This window comes from Gopherus flavomarginatus, chromosome 8 (genome assembly GCF_025201925.1).
Source record: "Gopherus flavomarginatus isolate rGopFla2 chromosome 8, rGopFla2.mat.asm, whole genome shotgun sequence".
Taxonomy (NCBI): Eukaryota; Metazoa; Chordata; order Testudines; family Testudinidae; genus Gopherus; species Gopherus flavomarginatus.
In genome coordinates, this window is record NC_066624.1 from 81,386,794 (window position 1) to 81,407,083 (window position 20,290).

At 41.4% G+C, this 20,290-nt stretch overlaps 1 protein-coding gene across 5 annotated transcripts in view; it reads left to right on the forward strand.

The window, feature by feature from the left end:
• The window catches only part of RASA2 (RAS p21 protein activator 2), a 110,300-nt gene that overhangs the window by 58,674 nt on the left and 31,336 nt on the right, over positions 1-20,290 (forward strand). For all 5 annotated transcript variants that reach the window (XM_050965883.1, XM_050965881.1, XM_050965884.1 and 2 more), the window contains 6 exons: positions 2,781-2,864; positions 5,533-5,605; positions 7,328-7,404; positions 9,303-9,401; positions 17,856-18,012; positions 18,940-19,088. In XM_050965883.1, coding sequence (XP_050821840.1) covers positions 2,781-2,864; positions 5,533-5,605; positions 7,328-7,404; positions 9,303-9,401; positions 17,856-18,012; positions 18,940-19,088 — 639 coding nt within the window. The remainder of the gene's footprint in view (positions 1-2,780; positions 2,865-5,532; positions 5,606-7,327; positions 7,405-9,302; positions 9,402-17,855; positions 18,013-18,939; positions 19,089-20,290) is intronic.

Here is a 20,290-nt window from a genome sequence, read left to right on the forward strand (position 1 = left end):
GAAAGGCCCATGTGGCTGTGGTCTGACGACCTTTTGGTTAGCCCTACTGCTTGAACTTAGAGTGGTTAATTTCTCCCTGACAGTGAGAGGGTAGAGCTGAGCAGGGAAGCTTAGAATAAAAGTCATTTGCTTGGCGAACCTGTGAGCAGCAAACGAGAATTTTGAAGGGAGTTTGGAGAGGGACTAAAAGAGGTTTTCCTCCTTAGTACAGTTCTACATTCGGTATTGTGATAGCTAGTGATGGATCAGTGGTTGTGACCTGCAATGGATGGGCTGTGTTTTCTTTCCTGTCTGATGCCAGAAGGAACTCCCTGTGTATGAAGTGAAAGTTGGCGGCTGTGCTGGAAGAAAAGATTCTTGGATTGGAAGGACAAGTATAGACCCTATGCAGCATCAGAGAGGGGTTCTTGGACAACCAGATTCAGGAAGCTTCATTACCTCAGATTCAAGAAAGAAAGGAATTGGCCACCAAAGAATGGGAGGGGGAGGAAAATCAGAGGCGTGACAGCTCATAACCACTATAGGCAAGAGGACAAGCTGGTTTTCTATGCTACTGGAGGCAGACCAGAGTGGGCAGGCTGCAAGCATCAGAGAGGAGAGAATCATGAGGAATCCTCAGTGAGGAGTGCATTAAGCTAATAACAAAAGGGGAAGGTAAAAATGGGAACAAATGAGCACTCATTTAGCTGAAAATCATGATGATGTGAACAAAGTTAATCAAGAAACCAAAGTGTGCAAGGAGGAGAGTGAATTATTTAATTGTCTTTACACCAGTGCTAGGAGTCTGGGTAACAAACGAGGGGAATTGGAATTGCTCATTTGTAATCATAAATTCAGTGTAGTTGGTATTACTGAAATCTGGTGGAATGAGTCACATGAGTGGGATGTTGAAGTCAATGGGTATATCCTACTTAGGAAGGATCGAGTGGTCCAAAGGGGAGGGTGAATAGCACTGTCAAAAATATTATCTGTTTGAGTAACTGACAACTTGGAAGAAAATGGTCTTGCATGCTTTTGCGTCAGTGTTCTAACATGAGCACAAGATGAGGAACTAGATTGTCTGCTACAGACACCAAATCACACTAGGAAACAGGATGACCTCCTTAAGCATCTATATGTAATGTGTAGGAGGGACCTGTGTGATCATGGGGGACTTCAGTCTGAGTGACCTAAACTGGAGGTCTCATATTCCGGTACTAAAACATCCTCAGAATTTCGAAATATGACAATGGCCATTTTCCAAACTCAGAAAGTGTTGCATCCAACATGGAGGAATTCTATACTAGATTTTGTCTTAACAGATAAAAAGGAACTATCACAGAACTAAAAATTAGTGGTAGCTTCAGTACAAGTGATCATGACTTGAACACATTTGTAATGTTCAAACAGGATAAAGATTAATGTATTAATACACACACAGATCTTTCAAAAATGTCCAGTTTCACAACAAGGCTAAAAACCGTCATGAGCTAAATCCAGTTAGGAAGAGAAATCTATGGCCAGCAGAGTTAAGGACAATAAGGATTTTAAGTATATTAGGAACAAAAAGAATCCTAACAATGGTATTGGTCCGTTATTGAATGGTAGAACAGTTCAATAAATATTTGTTCTCTATTTGGTTTAAAAAAAAACAAACAAAAAACTATGTAGTCATGTGATAGGATGATGAGATGCTTTCCATTTAAGAAGTTACTTGGGAAGATGTTAAGCTACAGTTACTAAAGTTAGGCATTTTTAAATCAGCAGATCCAAATAATTTGCATCTCAGAATTTTAAGAGTTGGCTGAGGCCCTTGATGGACCATTAGTGTTGATTTTCATTGGAACAGTGTACAAGTTCTAAAAGACTAGAAAAAAGCTAATGTTATGCCAATCTTTAAAGAGTGAACAGGGTGACTTGAGTAATTGTAGGCTTGTTCGTCTGATCTTGATCCCAGGCAAATAATGGAAAGGCTGATAGGGGACTCGAGTAGTAAAGAATTAAAAGAGGATAATTTCGTATCTTGTTTTGATGAGATTGCAAGTTTGGCTGATAAAGGTAACAATGTTGATTTAATATACTTTTTTTCTTAAAACAATACCTACAAATGATGATAAAAAATTAACATGACATACATTAAATGGATCAAAAATGGCAGTCAGATGTCAAAATGTAGCAGTAAAGGAGGTATTATTGTCAAGCAGGTGTTTCTCTAGTGAGGTTCTACAGAGATGGATTCTTGGCCCAGTGCTATGTAGCCTTGGCTTCTGAACACTGCTGCTGGCCCAGTGTAGATGAGGTCTACTGGCAAGTCGTCTTGTCCTCCTTAAGTCAAACTAACAAGTAGATCTAAAAGTCTTCTCACTCACAGTAACTTTCTGTGCATCATTTCTAAGTTGTTGAGTTTTATTTATCCTGAACATGTGACCGATATTTGACTATTTCATGGTATCTAATCACCTCCAGGGTCCTTGAGACCCACTAACCTGCTTCAGACTAATTGTACACCTGACTGTCAGCTAGCATTAAGTTATGCCTAGAAAACTGTGGATTGGGTAGTCTGGTGGTGGAGCCCACTCTTGTATGTAGTGTGGATGTATGTACTGTGGATCCATGTGGAATTCAGTATGCTTCAGATATATTAATCGTTGCTGTGCTGAAACAATGTACTGGCTCATGTTAACTCTTTATTGGTTTGATTTGAAGTGTCGCCCTTGATTTAAAAGGAAAGAATTTTTCAGCTGGTCAAAAATTGTTAATGATACATTGATTCACTAAGTCTTTGTTTCTCTTCATTTTAGCATAAAGGAATGCCATGGATTGCCTCTTGTAAATGGACAGAATTGTGACCCTTATGCAACGGTGTCTCTTATGGGTCCTTCTAGGTAACTTTTGTTGAATTATATTGCAAATTCAGTATTTCTAAGTGCTGTCCTAAATTAGGAAAGAGACAGGTATGTCCTCTGGACCAAAGTGTTCAAATATATAGTTGTTAAAGTAATTGGATGGATGGATTTTAGTGTTGCAGAGAACAATCTTTATTTTCCCCCACCAGTTTCTTACGATGTAGTGTACGTGTTCTGCACAAACTTCTGTTAATATAGAAACAGCACTGAACGAACCATGTATAGGTACATAGTCTTATGTAACACAACTCTTTCTCTGTTAATTTTACTTACGCTGAAAATTTCTTTGCAGGCTAAGGCTGTCCATGGTATAAGAACATATGCTATGTATGTTATAAGTCACGGACCTTTGTGTCTGTTAAGACCATATAAAACCTATTTAAAAGCAAAAAATAGTAGTTGCTGTGCTTCTCACTGAGCACTGTGTTGAGCAGGAATTGCTAGCTGGGATGAGAAGTAAATAGAACGCTTATTTACATAAAGTATTCTTAGTGATTTTTTTTTCTATCTCTCTACCTTAGTTTAGAATTAACGGGCGTTTTGTTTTGTTTTATTTATTTATTTATTTATTTATTTATTTATTTCAAGGAAATACTTAGTATCTGAGCAGTTCTTGAAAGTTACATGTTCCATCACTGCGAAGAAAGGAGGCAGTATTATGTGGTTATAATAACAATGTGCACCACCACTTAAAATAGAACAGGAATGAAGCAGGAGGAGGGGATGGAGAAGGAATACTGAGCGTTTCTTATGTGGAGGCAGATGCACAAAAATGCTTTTTTCCGGAGTGAAAATTGTTTCTATCCATTGCAAATTTTAATCCAGGCTGGATAAAAACCAGTGATTTAGAAAAAAATAATTAAAAATTGGGTTTTTTTGATAAAATGCTTTTTAAGGAAACTATCTAAAGATAGATGCGTTGCAGCTCAAAGATATCTCATCATGGAATAGGGATTATTAATTCTATAGTAGGAGACACTATATTCATGTAATGTGTAATTAAAGTTTTGTAAATGAGTTCCAGTAGTTCATTAGCTACCCAATCTTATGGGGTTCCATAGGCTTCTGTATAGATTATTTAGGTTAATCTTCCTAGCTACCCAGTGGGGCTCTGTCTAAAGCAGGGGTCCCCAGCGCGGTGCCCACGGGCGCCATGGCGCCTGCCGGGGCGTCTAAGTGTGCCAATGTACTGGTCGGCAGAGGAGCATCCACCGAAATACCTCCAACAAGCTGCGTCATCCAGAGGCATTGCCGCCGAAATGCCACTGATTTTCGGTGGTATTTCAGCAGCAACGCCTTTGGATGACATTGCTTGTTGGCGGCATTTCGGCAGCAACGTCTATTGACGTTGCTGCTTGTCGGCGATATTTCGGTGGATGGTCATCCACCGCCACGGTCCTCTGTGGCTCGTCGTCTGGCGCCCACCAGATGAAAAAGGTTGGGCACCACTGATCTAGAGGATACCATCAGAGATGCTTAGTTTTGCACTTCTCAAACTATGGATTTGTGTCTCCAGCGGTAACTTGCTTGTTAACAGCAAAAATGTTTTAAAATAAATAATACAGAGAGGTGAGAAGTAACAGACCTCAACTGTATTGTCCCTCTGCAAATTTGTGTACACATAGTCAATCCCTTACCTCTCTCTAAAAGTGTGAAGTTTCAAAAAGTTCAATGAAGAGAAGATTGTGGGGAGTGGAGTAGATCTGGACAAGGAAAAGAAGTCTGGAGATAAATGTGAGAAGTGAGGGACATGTTTGTTTTGTCAAAATATTATTTCTTTGCTGTTGAAGAAAAAAATCCAGAATACTTAATGTTGTTGTTTTAGTTAAATAAAATGATTTAAATGTCTGATGATGATCTCCTCGTAATACAGCATGGCAAGAAAATCCTCCAAATATTAATGATTAATCTGTTGAATTGGAGATAGCTCACCTCCCAATGACTTCATAAATATTTGCTTCAGTCACCTTTTGGTAAATGAAATAACCAAACAATCATTCATTTTCTGCTATAGCTGTAAAACTAATCTGAAAAGTTTTCAGAAAAAATCACTGTTTAAAAATATATGGTGTGTACCTTCTAAAAATGAAACTTACATCTATCTCTGAGTTGTGAAGAATATGTATTAAGGTTATAAAAACCAACAGGAATGCACTTTTATGTAGAAAACCATGATTAAATCGAGCCTTTCTAACTAGTGATTTAAATCAAATCCATCCTGTTTTAATCTGCATCAACCTCTGTCCATTTCATGTTGCATTTGTTTGTGAACTAAAATATAAATGGTAAACTAAATATGACCACCTTCCAGTGCACGTATATATGTAAATAGGTACAGCTTTTGAAGATAACCATTTAGCTTTTCAAACCATGCTGTGAATGTGTATTAACTTTTTCTCCAATATTTTTCATTATATCAAGTGACATCTTAAATGACCTTGATACTTACATAATTACCCAGTATATCTACAAATCTCAAAGGTATTTAGGGACCTATCTTCCGTTGAAATTAATGGGAGTAAGGCGTCTAAATATATTTTCTGTTCTAGGCCTGAAAGTTAAATGGGCAGCCCTTTCTTGACAATAGAATGTTTTAATAATTATGTGTTTAAATTCTATATGGTAAAACTGTACCACGTTGAAACAGGAATGACCAAAAGAAGACGAAAGTAAAGAAGAAAACAAGCAATCCACAGTTTAATGAAACATTTTATTTTGAGGTAACTAACATCTCTTAAAATTTAAACTGTCAAATCATGTGTTGTTGCAGGCCTGTTTGTCTCATGCGCCTCTTTTTGTTTTTGTTTTTTGAGCTAGCCACAAGAGGGTCTCTTGAAGTAAATGCAAGTTTCTCCATAATAAATTGTCACCTTCATTTGTAACAGGCTGAAAGACCACAGCAACCCCATTCAACTACTGCCTAGTGAGAGGTGTTAGTTTCATAGTCACAAATGTAAGAGCTATTTATTGCCCTTGATTGGCTGCCATCAGTTGCAGTTCTGATTATGGACTGAAGTATGAATGAAAATATATATATATATTAAAAATAATACATGGATCTTTATTTTAACATCTTTCAGAGCACTTAGTAAAAAATATCAGGTTATGGCTGTGTATAGTCAGTACAGTAATTTTAACAGGGTGATCAGTGATTTTTAGGTCATTCTCTAGGTAGAATAAGTGAATGCTTTAACTTTTTGCTCCTTAAGCCTTGGGATCAAATCCTGTCTCCAAAAACAAATGACATAAAGTTTTTGGACCTAGCCTCATCTCCTTTGTTTTCATCAGAAGATCAATATACTTCTTGGCATTCTGTTAGAGAGTCCTGGGCTTGGAATATCCGTATTGAGGTGCATCACTGGTGTGCTGTATGGGTTATTTTATACAGTCCTTGGTGAAATAGACTGAAACTGCATACTGCTTTAATGCATTGCAATGTGCAAAATAAAATTCTGGCTCTAGCGAGTCTTTAGGTAGAAGGGTGCTTTTCTGTAAACAAAATGAGTTACTATGGGACAAATCCTGACACTAGCTACGCACAAGTCTGGAAGCCCTGAAGGCAACAGAGCTGGTAAATACCATGCTTAGGAGCAGGAATCTGTGGTGACTTCCTCTGCTCTCTCTGTTTTGGGGTGAGCTAAAGCATAGAAACTGGTGGATATTCCTCCTCTGACCACTGCAGAACTCTCACGCTAAGCTTGGCTTACTCAGCTTTGGTGCAGGGGGCCAAAATTTGGCCCTTTAAGATGGTTCCACTATCTTTGTTTTCCATTTTGTGTTCTGCTTTTCATTTTGTATTGTGAAAAGGAAAATAGGCAGTAAAATATATATCCCTTATTTTCAAGTTATCAAGCTATGTGAAAGTATTGAATTTTTAAAAATCAATATTGTGACAGTAATAGATAATGCAGTGCTTTGCATATAGGTTCTGATCCTGTGAGAACTCTGCTTTTGAAACTCCCATTGATTTCAGTAAGAAATGGATGATTGGAGTGCTTGCAGAGTCAGATCTATAATTTTGTTTTGGCTCATGTTCTACCTTATGCAATCACAGATTAAATTTTTCTGTGAATTAAAATGTTGCAGCTAAGTGGTTACAAAGCAATTACATAATTCTATGGTTTAGACTCATGTAAACTACACAGTATCCTATCTGGGAATGCAATAAATTGAGCACAAAACTGATCTGGAGGTGAAAGAAGAGATTCTAAAATATGCAGTTAAAATTTTGTGATGTGGGGGAGGGAACAGTGGGCTTTTTGTGGTTGTCTCCTCAGTGTATATCAGTTTATGATACATAATTAATATCTTAGAACTTTCAGAAATTTGTTTTCAGGACTAATATAATATTAAAAAAGCAAAGATTTTACAGTAGATATGGAAGATTTGTAATTTAAAAACCAAGCTGAAGGAGAAAAATCATAGAGGAATTTTACTTACAGGTAACGAGGTCCAGTAGCTATACCAAGAAGTCCCAGTTTCAGGTAGAAGAGGAGGACATAGAGAAGCTGGAAGTCAGGTATGTTCTTGAAATTATATATTTAATATCAATTTCTATAAAGTACATTAAAATCTTTATGCCATAATATTTCTTTATTTGGATATAATGTGGCTGCATAAAACTAGAGTTCAAGTTTATAAAGAAGATTCATCCAATTTCAGAAATAAAATCCTTAGAGTAAACTTTTTTGATTCTAAAAGTGAAATTGTAAACTATTATGAGTTTCTGAGAAAATTATTAATGTAATTAAAATGTTTATTCAAACTTCAGATAGCTTATCTTATGGAAAGTTCTGTGTTTCCTTAATATTTATTCCCTGGCAAGTGTACAATATTTGTTTAATGTCAATGAAAACAAAATCCTTTTTTTCTGAACCTAGATTCTTTACTTAGTACAGCAGAACCTCCATTTTAGGAACGCCAGTCTTATGTACAACCAGTTACACAAACCGTTTTTCATGATTGGGGGTGTGTGTGTGAGGGAATTAGATAACGAAAGTGATGTCAATGGAGAACAAGTGGATATCTTCTCACGTTCTGATGCCTTCAATGCATTGGAAATCATGGGGGATTTTTGAAGGACAAAAAGCAATGCAATGTGCCATACTGCAACTGGTACGCTGTACATACTGAAATTTTGAGATGTTCAATTTTATTAATTCTTTTGATCTCTCCTCAGTCCCCAGTTACTTCATAGAATAGTGGATTTTCTGTAGTATATACATTTGGAGCTAAACTCAGGATGTCCTGCACTGGGTTGTAAGCGCTACAAAGAGCCCCTCACTCTCAACGTGCTCTTGCAGAAATCAATCCAAATGCTGACCCTAGCACCAAAAATTCAAGAAAAGTGAGGTGTCTAGTCCACCCAGTGGCTCCAAGGGTAGAGTAAGTTGTGTTGGGGGCCTGGACAGGAACTAGCCTCTCCTCTGTGTCTGCTAGTATCTGCCAGCATGTTTGGTGGAACACACAATACCTTCCACTCGCAGATATAAGAAGCCCCTTACAGCGTATTTCCCCTTTCTACTCCTGCATACTTTAAAATAGTTTGTCTGCCTTTGTACTGCACAGGCAGTGTTTCAGAGCACCCCACTTAGCCTCATAAGCTTTGCACATGCACACGTACATGCCCGACCTCAGAGAGGAATTCAGGGCACAACTTGAGTGTTAGTGATGATTTCATAGCTGGCACCAAAACAGAATTTAGTGTAAATTTTAATCATTAAAGTACTAACTTCTCACTCATTTCTAAGTCTGTTCTTGCTTATGTGACCCATCAATTTGTACAGTGTGTAGGATTATAGATGAAAATGTATATAGAAAAGCAATTATGCCCCAACAACTCTAGCATTAATTTTTTTTTTTTTGTTCTTAACATATCTGCTGTCTAAAAGAAATGTCAGAGGTAAGAAGTAATAGAATCCAAGCCAGGTGCATGTCTTTGGAGTGATAGCTCTTTAGGTTTTGAAAATTCAAGCCATTGTCTGAAGAAAAACAAGCGCATGTGTCGGTGTGGTATGGCAGTCTGTCCAAGTTTTACTTGCAGCAGTAAAATAGGGATATAAGTACACTGGTAAAAGTTCACTGCAAACACCTGAAAAGGAAGCGCAGTAATTTCATTTTATATTTTTGTTCAAAATAGAAAACGCATCAACTAGTATCACTATGTTTTACTGATGTAAAGTCTGTGATTTCTAACTTTCACTGTCTAAATTTGTTTCCATGGCTGCCTTTTCTGGGTTTAATAAGCCATTCGAGTTCCTCTTGACTTTACTAGATTGGTATGACAATTCTAATATTTCCTGTCTGCATGCATGCTGAATTAGTGATGCAAGGTGGTTGTTGTTGATCTGAAATCTGCTGGTGGTTTTTATCCTTATACATTACTAGAAGATTTAAAAGAATGTTTTTAACTTTCAGGATTGACCTATGGAACAATGGAAACCTGGTGCAAGATGTCTTCCTAGGAGAAATTAAGGTTCCAGTGAAAGTGTTAGGAAATGATTCCTTCCAAGCATGGTGAGAAATAAGGGGCAAAAAGAAAACTTGATCCTGTATCAGGGGTGGGCAGACATTTTGGCCTGAAGGCCACATCTGGGAATAGAAATTGTATGGCAAACCATGAATGCTCACAAAGTTGGGATTGGGGTGAGGGAGGGAGTGAGAGCTCTGGTTGGGGTTGTGGGCTCCAGGGTGGGGCCAGAAATGAGGAGTTCAGTGTGCGGGAGGGGCTCCAGGCTGGGGCGGGGGAGTGAGGGCTCCAGCTAGGGGTGTGGGCTCTGAGGTAGGGCTGGGGGTGAGGGGTTTGGGGTACAGGAGGGTGCTCTGGGCTGGGATCGAGGGATTTGGAGGGTGGGAGGGGGTTGAGGTGCGAGGAGAGACTCGGGGTGCGGGCTCTGGGCGGTGCTTACCTCAAGCAGCTCCCAAAAGCAGCAGCAGGTCCCTTCTCCGGCTCCTACGAGGAGGCGTGGCCAGGCAGCTCTGCATGCTGCACGGTCCTCAGGCACTGCCCCTGCAGCTCCCATTGGCTAGGGTTCCTGGCCAATGGGAGCTGCAGGGGTGGTGCTTTGGGCGGGGTCAGCGTGCAGAGCAGAGCGCCCTGGTTTTGCCTACACGTAGGAGCCAGAAGGGGGCCATGCTGCTGCTTCTGGGATCCAAGTGGAGCAGCCTCCAACCCTGCTTCCCGGCTGGAGCGCCGGAGCGGGGCAAGCCCCAAACTCCACTTCCCAGCGGGAGCTCGAGGTCCAGATTAAAACAGCTGGCTGGCCGGATTTGGCCTGCGGGCTATAGTTAGCCCACCCCATCCTATATTGATTTCCTTAATACAGAAAGTATATGTTGTTCAAGTGCTTGCTCATGTTGTTCCAGTGTAGCTGTGTGCACACCCCAAGCACAGTTGCCAGAATTTTTTCCCCTAGTCATCTCCATCAGGTTGGCTCCACAGTGCCCTCTGGTGCCGCATGCTCATACCACCAGTATAAAGGACCCTGTGGACTCTTCTTATCGCCCTTTACAACCTCTGGAACTATTCTCATTGCCTCAGGCTAACTTTCCAGTAGTTTTTTCTGCTATTTTTCTTCTTTCCAGTGTGTGTAGTTATAGTAGCAATAGGTTTATTATTTATTTATTTATTTATTTATTTAAGTTGGACTACTTTGCGCTTAATGAGATTCATCCACTCCCCGGTGCTGAGGCATGCCTCAGTCACTCAGCTTCAAGCCCTGTGCTTCCTGCGGGAAGTTGATGCCATTGAGCAACCTGTACTCAAGCTGTTTCAAGTTCTTGGGGATGTCTCATAGAAAGGACCACTGCCGGATCTGCAGGGACTTCAAACCTCACACCAAAAAGTACTAGGAGGTGAAACTGAAAGTCTTTCTCATGGAGGCAGCTCTGAAACCCACTTCAGAACCACACTCAAACGCTACACCAAGTACTTCAGTTTTGGTGTGGAGTGCTCCTCCCACTGATCATGAGTCCCCACCCCCGATGCCCAAGAAGAAACATAAGAAGCAGCCAGAGAAGTGTCAATCTCCAATGCCAAAGTCCAGCAGGAATGGGGACTGGAATAGAAGTGAGATCCATGTCAGGTCACTCTTCCACCCCAGTACCACAACAGCCAATACCAGCAGTTCCAGTACCTACACAGGCTCTGCTGACTCTGCATACGTAGCATTGCCCTCAGGCAGACAACATGCCAATCAGTTCACAGTATTATCAACTCTGGAAGTATTTGTGGCAGCCAGGAATGTACTTTCATTGCTGGTTCCTGAATCCCCAGCCATACAGGACTCTGTACTACCAGTACCATTGAGTGCCAAAGAACCAGCCACCATCTGGTACCAGGACTGCCCTCTAGTGGGAAAACCCCACACAGTAGCTTCATCACAGGATTCACCGTGGCACTGGCACTAAGGGAGTGCACATCACCCTGGTTGCCATGCCAGGACTCTTTGTCGGAGTCGGCAGTAGGATCCTACTCTTCCTTCCCATTGCATCCGCCCACATTACTCCCCGGGACATTCCTACTCCACCATGGGCCCCAAGCACAGTGGTACCCCCAAGGGCTTGGACACTGGGTCCTTGGGGGCCAGCACTCTTGCAGTGGCCCTTTAGGAATATTTGGGGGTTCCCTAAAGGTCAGGGTGCACTCCTGAGGTGCTCCAACTCAGTGGCTTCAGAGAGCAGAGTGCCTGTGGTGCTTTTCCATGTGACACCCCGATGCCTCCAACCCCTGATCCAGACTCTGGTACCAAGCCTCAAGAAGAAGCCCTGCAGGTCCTGGTCAATATGGAGGAAGAGGTGAAGGCTGTTCCTGTCGTCGTCTTCCCCATATAAGGTGGGCATGTCCACTCCGCAAGATGATCACAAGGTTTACCAAGACTTATTAAAGCAAGTGTCCTCAAATCTAGGCATACAGACAGGGGTGATCAAGGAGGCAACTCTGCTTATTGGACATTCTGTGGGCAGTGGGTCCTTTGGTGGTGGTTCTACCACTTAATGAGGCTATCATGAACCCAGGTAAGATGGTGTGGCACACCCCTGCTTCCCTCCCTCCCACAGCAAAGCATATGGAGCAGAAGTACTTCATACCAGCCAGAGGTTACAAGTTTCTGTACTTGCATCCTCTCCCAGGATCCCTGTTGGTAGCAGCTGCCAATGAGGGAGTGTGACAGGGACAGTCAGGCGCAATGTCTAAGGCAAAGGATCCAAAAAAGTTAGACTTGTTTGGCTGCAAGGACTACAGCTGCGCATAGCAAACCAGCAGGCTCTGCTGGGTCACTAAGACTTCAATATGTGGGAGGCTATGCAAAAATTTAAGGACTTGCTCCCTCAGGATACCAGACAGGAGTTCTCCTTGCTGATCAAGGAAGGGAAAACGATGGCAAAGGCCTCCTTACAAGCAGTCCTGAATGTGGCCAATTCTGCAGCCAGACCTATGGTCACAGCAGTGAAGCTCATGGTTGCCGTCATCTGGCTTTCTCCAGGAGGTGCAACAGACCCTTCAAGATCTCCTCTTGGAAGGGTCCTCCCTCTTTTTGGTGCAAACTGATGCTAGGCTCCATGGGCTTAAGGACTCTAAGGCGACCTTGAAATCCCTGAGGCTGTAAACTCAGGCGGCATCTAGGAAGCTTTATAGGCCCCAACAGACTGTCTACTACTTTGTCAAGCCTCCAGACAGGTCTCTTAATAAGACTGAGACTTTTCAGCTTGGAAAAGAGACTGGGGGGGATATGATAGAGGTCTATAATATCATGACTGATGTGGAGAAAGTAAATAAGGAAATATTATTTACTCCTCACAACACAACAACTAGGGGGCACCAGATGAAATTGATAGGCAGCTGTTTTAAAAGAAAATATTTTTTTTCACACAACGCAAAGTCAATCTGTGGAACTCCTTGCCAGAGGATGTTGTGAAGGCCGAGACTATAACAGGGTTCAAAAAAGAACTAGGTAAATTTGTGGAGGATAGATCCATCAATGGCTGTTAGCCAAGATGGGCAGGAATAGTGTCCCTAGCTTCTGTTTGCCAGAAGCTGGGAATGGGTATCAGGATGGATCACTTGATTACCTGTTCTGTTCATTCCCTCTGGAGCACCTGGCATTGGCCACTGTCAGAAGACCGGATACTTGGCTAGATGGACCTTTGGTCTGACCCAGTGTGGCCGTTGGTATGGTCTCATAACCTCCACTGGCTTCCACAGTAGGGCCAATGCACGCTGTCCCCAGACACTCAGGGAGCTCGAAATACTCTTTTTGACAAGATGCTTAAGGTTGACATCTCAGGCCCCACAGTATAGGATACAATTTACCCCTCTGTTTTTGAACTGCCTGTCCCACTTTTTCATTGCTTGGACCCACATTACTTCAGACTGTTGGGACTCAAGGCCTGTCGTTCCCAGTTTGCCAAGCGTTCCTGCCCCACATTACGAACAAAGTAATTTTGGTTCTTACAGACAACACGAATGCCATGTTCTACATCAACAGGCAGGGAGGTGCTCGCTCTTCCCTCCAGTGCCAGAAAGCAATCCAGCTATGGGAGTTCTGCATAATGCATTCCATCCATCTCGAGGCATCGTACCTACAGAGAACCAGCTGGTGGATCAGCTCAGCAGATCTTTCTTCTCTCACCGTGAATGGTTCCTTTGGCTGGACATGACAAGGGGCATTTTCCAACAGTCGGGGATTCCTGTTATAGGCCTGTTTGCTACCCATGACAACAGGAAATGCCACCAGTCTGTTCCTGGGCTGTGGCCTTGCAGGGGTCTCTTATGGACACCTTCCTGCTATCATGGATAGATCACTGGTATTATGCCTTTTCCCCTATCCCAATGATACACAAGATTCTGATGAAGATCAAGTGGGACCGGGCACAGGTCATTCTCATAGCCCTGGCATGGTCCAGGCAGCATGGTTCACCACCCTGTTAGGGCTCTTGGTGGAGACTCTGCAGCTGCTTCCACTACACGCGAACCTGATTTCCTGAGACCACGGTTGGTTGCTCTACTCGAACCCCAGTTCTCTTCATGTGACAGCTTGGAAACTCCATGGCTGAATCCTGAGGAGTAAGCTTGCTCAGAAAGAGCCTGAGTTCTGTTAGGCAGTAGAAAACCCTGCAAAAAGGATCCTGTCTATCTGATCCTCCCAATGCAGAGTTCCACCCACGCAGCCCTCATTGCAACTCATATTGGAGTATCTTTTGCACCTGAAGCAACAAGGTCTGGTTATTTCTTCAGTCACCATCCTCCTAGCAGTGATATTGGCCTTCCATCACCAGTCAACAGCCAGTCTGTCTTTTCACACAAAGTGGCTATCTGTTTTCTTAAAGGCCTGGAGAGGTTATACCCGCAGGTAAGAGAGCCTTTTCCTCCCTGGAACCTAAACCTTGTCTTATCAAAGCTCTTACAGGTCCCCCGTTTGAGCTCCTGGCAATGTGCTTGCTGGTTCACCTCTCCTGTAAAGTGGCCTTCTTAGTGTCCATCACCTTGGCCAGAAGGGTTTTGGAAATCCATGCCCTCACATCAGAGCCCCCTTATCCGATTGTCTTGAAGAATAAGGTGCAGCTGCATCCGCACTGGCATTCCTTCTGAAAGTGGCTTTGCAATTCTACTGCAGTCAAACAATCTTCCTACCTGTGTTCCTCCCAAAGCTGCATGCAAGTAGGGAGGAGCAACATTTAAACTCCTTGGATGTTAGACATGCCCTGGCATTTTATATACAAAGAACCGAGATGTTTTGCAGATCAACCCAGCTGTTCATAGCAATAGCAGAAAGGATGAAAGGCCTTCCCTTCTCTGCCCAGAGAATCTTATCCTAGATTACATCAGGCATTTGTGCATGTTAAGAGCTGTCTGGCATTCCACCTCCAGGTTACCTGACCACTCATTCCACAAGATCACAGGCCTCCTCAGCCACTTTCCTAGCATAAATCCCTATTCAGGGCAGCAGCCTGATCTTCGGTGCACACTCTCTAAACGCATTATGCCCTCACTTAGCAGACCTGAGATAATGCTAACTTGAACTGCATAGTCTTGCAGTCAGCTTGTTCTTGAATTCTGAGCCCATCTCCTATGCTACTGAGTCATCTACATTGTAATGGACTTGTACAAGCACTCGAAGAAAAAAGCAAGTACTAACCTTTCTATAACTGTTTGTTCTTCAAGATGTGTTGCACATGTCCATTCCAAAAACCACCCTCCTTCTCTTCTTATCAGAGTCGCTCAGTAAGGAGAAACTGAGGAGGCTCAGGGTCCTCTATACCTGGTGCTGCACGTGGCACCAGAGGGCACTGGAGCTGACCCGACAGATGCCACTGGGGTGGGAAATTTCCGGCAACTGTGCTCTGGGCTCCAAACACCTATATTGGAATGGACACATGCAACACTTCTCTAAGAATAATACTTCCAGAAAGGTTAGTAGCCATTTTTTTATAGTATACGTTAGACTTCTTAGTCATGGTTCAAATAGAATCATAGAATATCAGCAAGAAAAAACAATCTTACTGTATTGCCTCTGAGATACAGTAATATAGCATATATGCCAGGGGCTAAATTTAAAATATTTTCTTCCAGGTGCTCCACTGATTAATAGCTTACTAATGAGGGTATATTTTTTGTGTGTGTGTGTAAATCTTTTTTTATCTATAAAACTACACATCTGCAGGCAGAAATGAATGATGGGAAATTTAAAAGCCATTGCCTTCTAATAATTGCAATTTATAATCTATGAAATTTCTCTGCGTGCGCCTACACCTACACATTATTTTTAAATAAATAAAATATGGATGCGGGGGCGGAGAAAAGAATTGGAGGGAAAACAATTAATAGCCGTGAAATAGATAATCTGAAAATACAGATTTTGTATTATACATTTTTATTTTGAAGATTATATAATTAAGCTAAAGCAAATTAGAGTACCTTTCCATCTTGAGGGAATTCATAGTCATTACCCATCTATATAGTTAAATACTATACAGACCTGAGATGAATGATTGTCTAGTCTCTCCAGTTGTAGCTACGTGTTAACTAACAACTAGTTTTCCTAGTGTAGACATACCCTTGCTTGGTAGCTCCCATGTCACACCGTTAGTTCTGTTAACAGGGTAAATGGAGTCTTGAATTTTAATGTTATAGACAAAAGGGGGGGGAGGGGAATTCTCTCTCTCTCTCTCTCTCTCTCTCTCTCAATATCTTTTAGGCCTCCGTTATGCATCAGAGAAACAAAAGCACAAATTCACTAATATGGGCATGAAAACAATGAAACACATACATTGTAGTATGGTTAAATGCAGATGCTTCAATATTATTGTAAACTATTACCCAGTTGGAGGTTACCAGACGGTGTTGTTCCATTGTGGAGCTCATCTGGCACCAGTGGCCCAAGGGGTCTAGAAACCTGAAGGAACCCTATACACCTTCAGGCCTGACAAGGGACTTGGAAGGAGTGGGAGGTGGGAGTCCCTCCTTCACATTGAAGGTAGGAGAGATAAGATAGCGGGAGCCACCAGCTGCATGAGACAGAGGGAAACCCCTCAACACATATGGCTGTGCCTGGGATTGATGTCTAGGCAGCCGGCTGAGTTACATTGGACAATTTATCCACCAACCACACTGGAACCTGCCAGAGTTGCAACATGTGTGATTTAAATCCCCAAAACTAGAAGGGTGGTGGATTAGACCATTAGTAAAGATTTTTGACTAACAGAGTTTAAACCCTATAAAAATAGCTGACAGACCCTTATTTATATAAATGTTGCCTGTGCTTTTGGAGAACAGCAGAAAGCTTTTTGGGGGCTTTCCAGAAAGCTGCCAGCCTAGAGCAGACATAACAGTTTAAGGGAGTGCCTCCAAATCTGAGTACTGGGGAAATAAGTATTTTTCAGAATCCTGATTTGCAATGGAGGCTGAATCAGTCACCCTCTGTACATTGGCATGACACCTTCAAGTGTGGTGCATCCATCATTAAAATAATAACATTAAAATACAATTGTGTACTTGTACAAGGTGTTTGAAAATCAGTATAGTCTTGGTGTGTGGTGTTTGATATTAAAGTTGTACTATTTGACACAATAAAGAAATTACTTTATCAAAATGTCACTTGTACAACTGCACCACCTGTTGGCGTAGAATTAACTTAGACAAAAGCCAAGAATCATGTAATAATTATACAGTGATAATAGGGAAAAGCGATATTAGAATCATAGTAATCCCAGGATCCTAGTTTTTTATTATTTAATAAAATGCAATTCTGGGATTTTGAGACTGGGAACAAAATCCTGTTTTCCAGATTTTCAGATTCTCCTCTTTGTTTTTGCTTTTCCAGCTTGCAATTTTTGAATTTATATACAATATAACATGATTTTTCCATAGCTGCTATTGTGTACTTTCAAAATAATATTTATCCTAGTTTTTGCTTGGGTAATGTTTTCTCTACTGAATATTTTTCTTCACAGCTTTCACTTTTTGCTCTATTTTTTGTTTCGTTCTAGTCCATCCGTAATTTCTGCAGATGAATGTTACTCATCTTGTAGCAGTATTAATGGGTAATTAGAATAAATGTAACCTAGATTTAAAATGAGAATTCAGTTTTTAAAAATGCTGAATAAACTAGTATCAGCATTTGTAACAATCCCTGTTCTCTCCACCTAGCCCCACAAATACTATTAATCCACACAACTCTCACCTGCAGAAAATACCTGAGAAAATGTATGCCTTGCATTATGTCCTGATGGGCTACTGAATGCTCCTACCTTCAGTTAAAGATTTCTTTTTTAATTCCTTTAAATCACCCATATCTAGTTCTGAAGTCTTTTTATCTTAACTTTGTTAAAACCATTGACAGCAGGGCCAGATTCAGACTGGTGAGTTAATATACACTGGAAAATTTCTTTTGTCATTTTACCATACTGTGACACTAATCTGGTTCCTTAAACAGTAACTTTTAACATAGTATTTTACAATTGTCTTGATTTTAGGTACTTACTACAACCAAGAGAAAATGGAAACAAATCCTCTAAAACTGATGATCTGGGATCACTTAGACTAAATGTTTGTTATACTGAAGACTATGTACTTCCATCTGAGTACTATGTTTCTTTAAGAAATTTGCTGCTAAAATCACCAAATGTTCAGGTACTACTTTTTGTTTTAGAAGAAACAGGTAACAGATCTAGGGCCAGGTTATGACCTTCTGCACATGCTGCTTTATGGGAGTAAGGAGACATGACTCTTCTCCTCTGTAGTATACCTGTACCATGACTTTGTAAGCAGCCAGTGAAGCCACTGTTCCTGCTCCTCCTGGGTGTGCAGCACCTTGACTCCCAACCTGTCCCTACCCTTAGCCCTGGCCAGTACAACGAAGCTGGAAGAGGGCAAAGTAGTCTGTAACAGCTACAAGGCTTTCACCGGTTACTTTCTCCCTGGAGCAAGGGAGGGAAACAGAGACCAGATTTGGACTCTGAGTACCCTAGGACAGATGGTCTAATTTATAAGGCACGGGATTGGGATTTGAGGACCTGGGTTCAATTTGTTGCTCAGCCACAGATTTCCTTTGTGATCCTGGGCAAATCACTTAATCTGACTTGTGCCTCAGCTCCCTATCTATAAAATGGGAATAGCACTTCTCTGCCTTATAGAGGTGTTGAGGATAAAATTAATGATTGTGAAATGCCTAGATGCGACTGTGATGAGGGCTAAAAAAAGAAAGTACCTGGATATGACCCTTGAGCAATGCAACCACATGCTGCCATTTATTCAGGGCTTGGGGCAAAGCTGCAATCTAACCCTTTAGAAATATTATATAATATTGAATAAATGTAGAATTTTTAATAGTGGGTGTCAATGTATTTGAAGGTGCTTAAGCAACTCTGAGCAGATAGTATCTATTTTCAATAAGATTCTTTTGTAGACTTGTAATTGGCCTAGTGCTAAGTTTTCTTACAAAACCGGTGGTATCTGCAGTCTTGCTGAGAGATCTAATCTTTTCCAGGTTGTGTTTAGACTGTATAAATAGTATGTTAAACTGTTTTTGTCTTGGTTTCACCTTTATTTTTGTTACAGCCGGTCTCTGCTTCTGCTGCCTACATTCTGGGTGAAGTGTGTCGAGATAAATGTGATGCTGTTTTGCCTCTTGTAAGACTATTGCTGCACCACCATAAGATAGTACCATTTGTTACTGCAGTGGCCGAACTAGACTTGAAAGACACTCAGTATGTTTCATCTTTCCATAACTTCATGATAACACGGGGTGTTTTATTTTTAGAGTTTTTTTAATCATTTTATGATCAATTTTTGATAGATGGTCACTGTTCATTTCTTCGCTAGTTTAAGTTAACTCTGACTACATATAATCACTTGCCATTGAATATTTCATTGTAACATCGCTTGATAATACTGTCCTAGCTGAGGATCAGAATTCCCATAGAGCCCTGTTTTACATGGGTTGGTTTGGCTGTAGTTTTTTCTTTGAGCTGTTACATAACTAAACATGACATACTAGAACAGTGTCCAACAGTAAATGGGGTTTGTTTTGTTTTTTGTTTCTAAGAATCAGTTTGACCATTTTCTGTAAATTTTATAGGTCATTAGTCTGCAATTTGGATTCTGTTTTCAAAGATTTATGCCCAAATCTTGCTTCTGTGTGAGCTGAAAAGCCACATGGATACTGTTTTGTTGAATAAGTGTAGCAATCATGTGCATGTGGAGTTCACACTCTTCTATGCATCTTGAAAACTGCACCATGGAAGTTTAAACCACCCACTTCTGATGGCATGGGGTCTGACACAGAGAGAGCCAACAATAGGGCCTATTGGTATGCAGTTACATATATCCAGTGGTCAGTCCACTGCACCCATATTTTAGGACAGGGGACATTAAGTAACAGACACTGCAATATTCCCCCAGAGAATACAGGAGTGGCCACTGAGGTGCTGTTATGTGCTGTGGAGCTGGGAAAGGAATAGATTCTATTACCACAGAGGTCACCTCTGAAAAGTGTACTTATTCCAGTTTTGTGTAGGGTGAGAAAATCTGGCCTACATTTAGGCTTGACAGAATTCAAATTGTATTATTTTTTCTAATTTCAACGATTTGTAGTGATTTATCTTTTTAACTTCTTTTTACGGTTGCTGGAAATTAAGGGGGTTAGGGTTGGGGCAGCACTGATGGTAGGCCTGTAGGGGGTTCTCCACACTGACAGCAAGGCTATAAGGGGCTCCCTGCACGACCAAAGGACCCAAGACACTCTGGCACAAGGTGCAGGGAAAGCTGCAGTCCTGGTCCTGCAGAGCAGAGATCTCTGGCCACGATTATAAGGATGACAACAAGCTGCTGGCTGCAGGGTGCTGCTGAACAGTTCATGTTCAGGGATGACTCCCACATTCCTGCTGTGAGCAAAGGACAGGATGAGCTC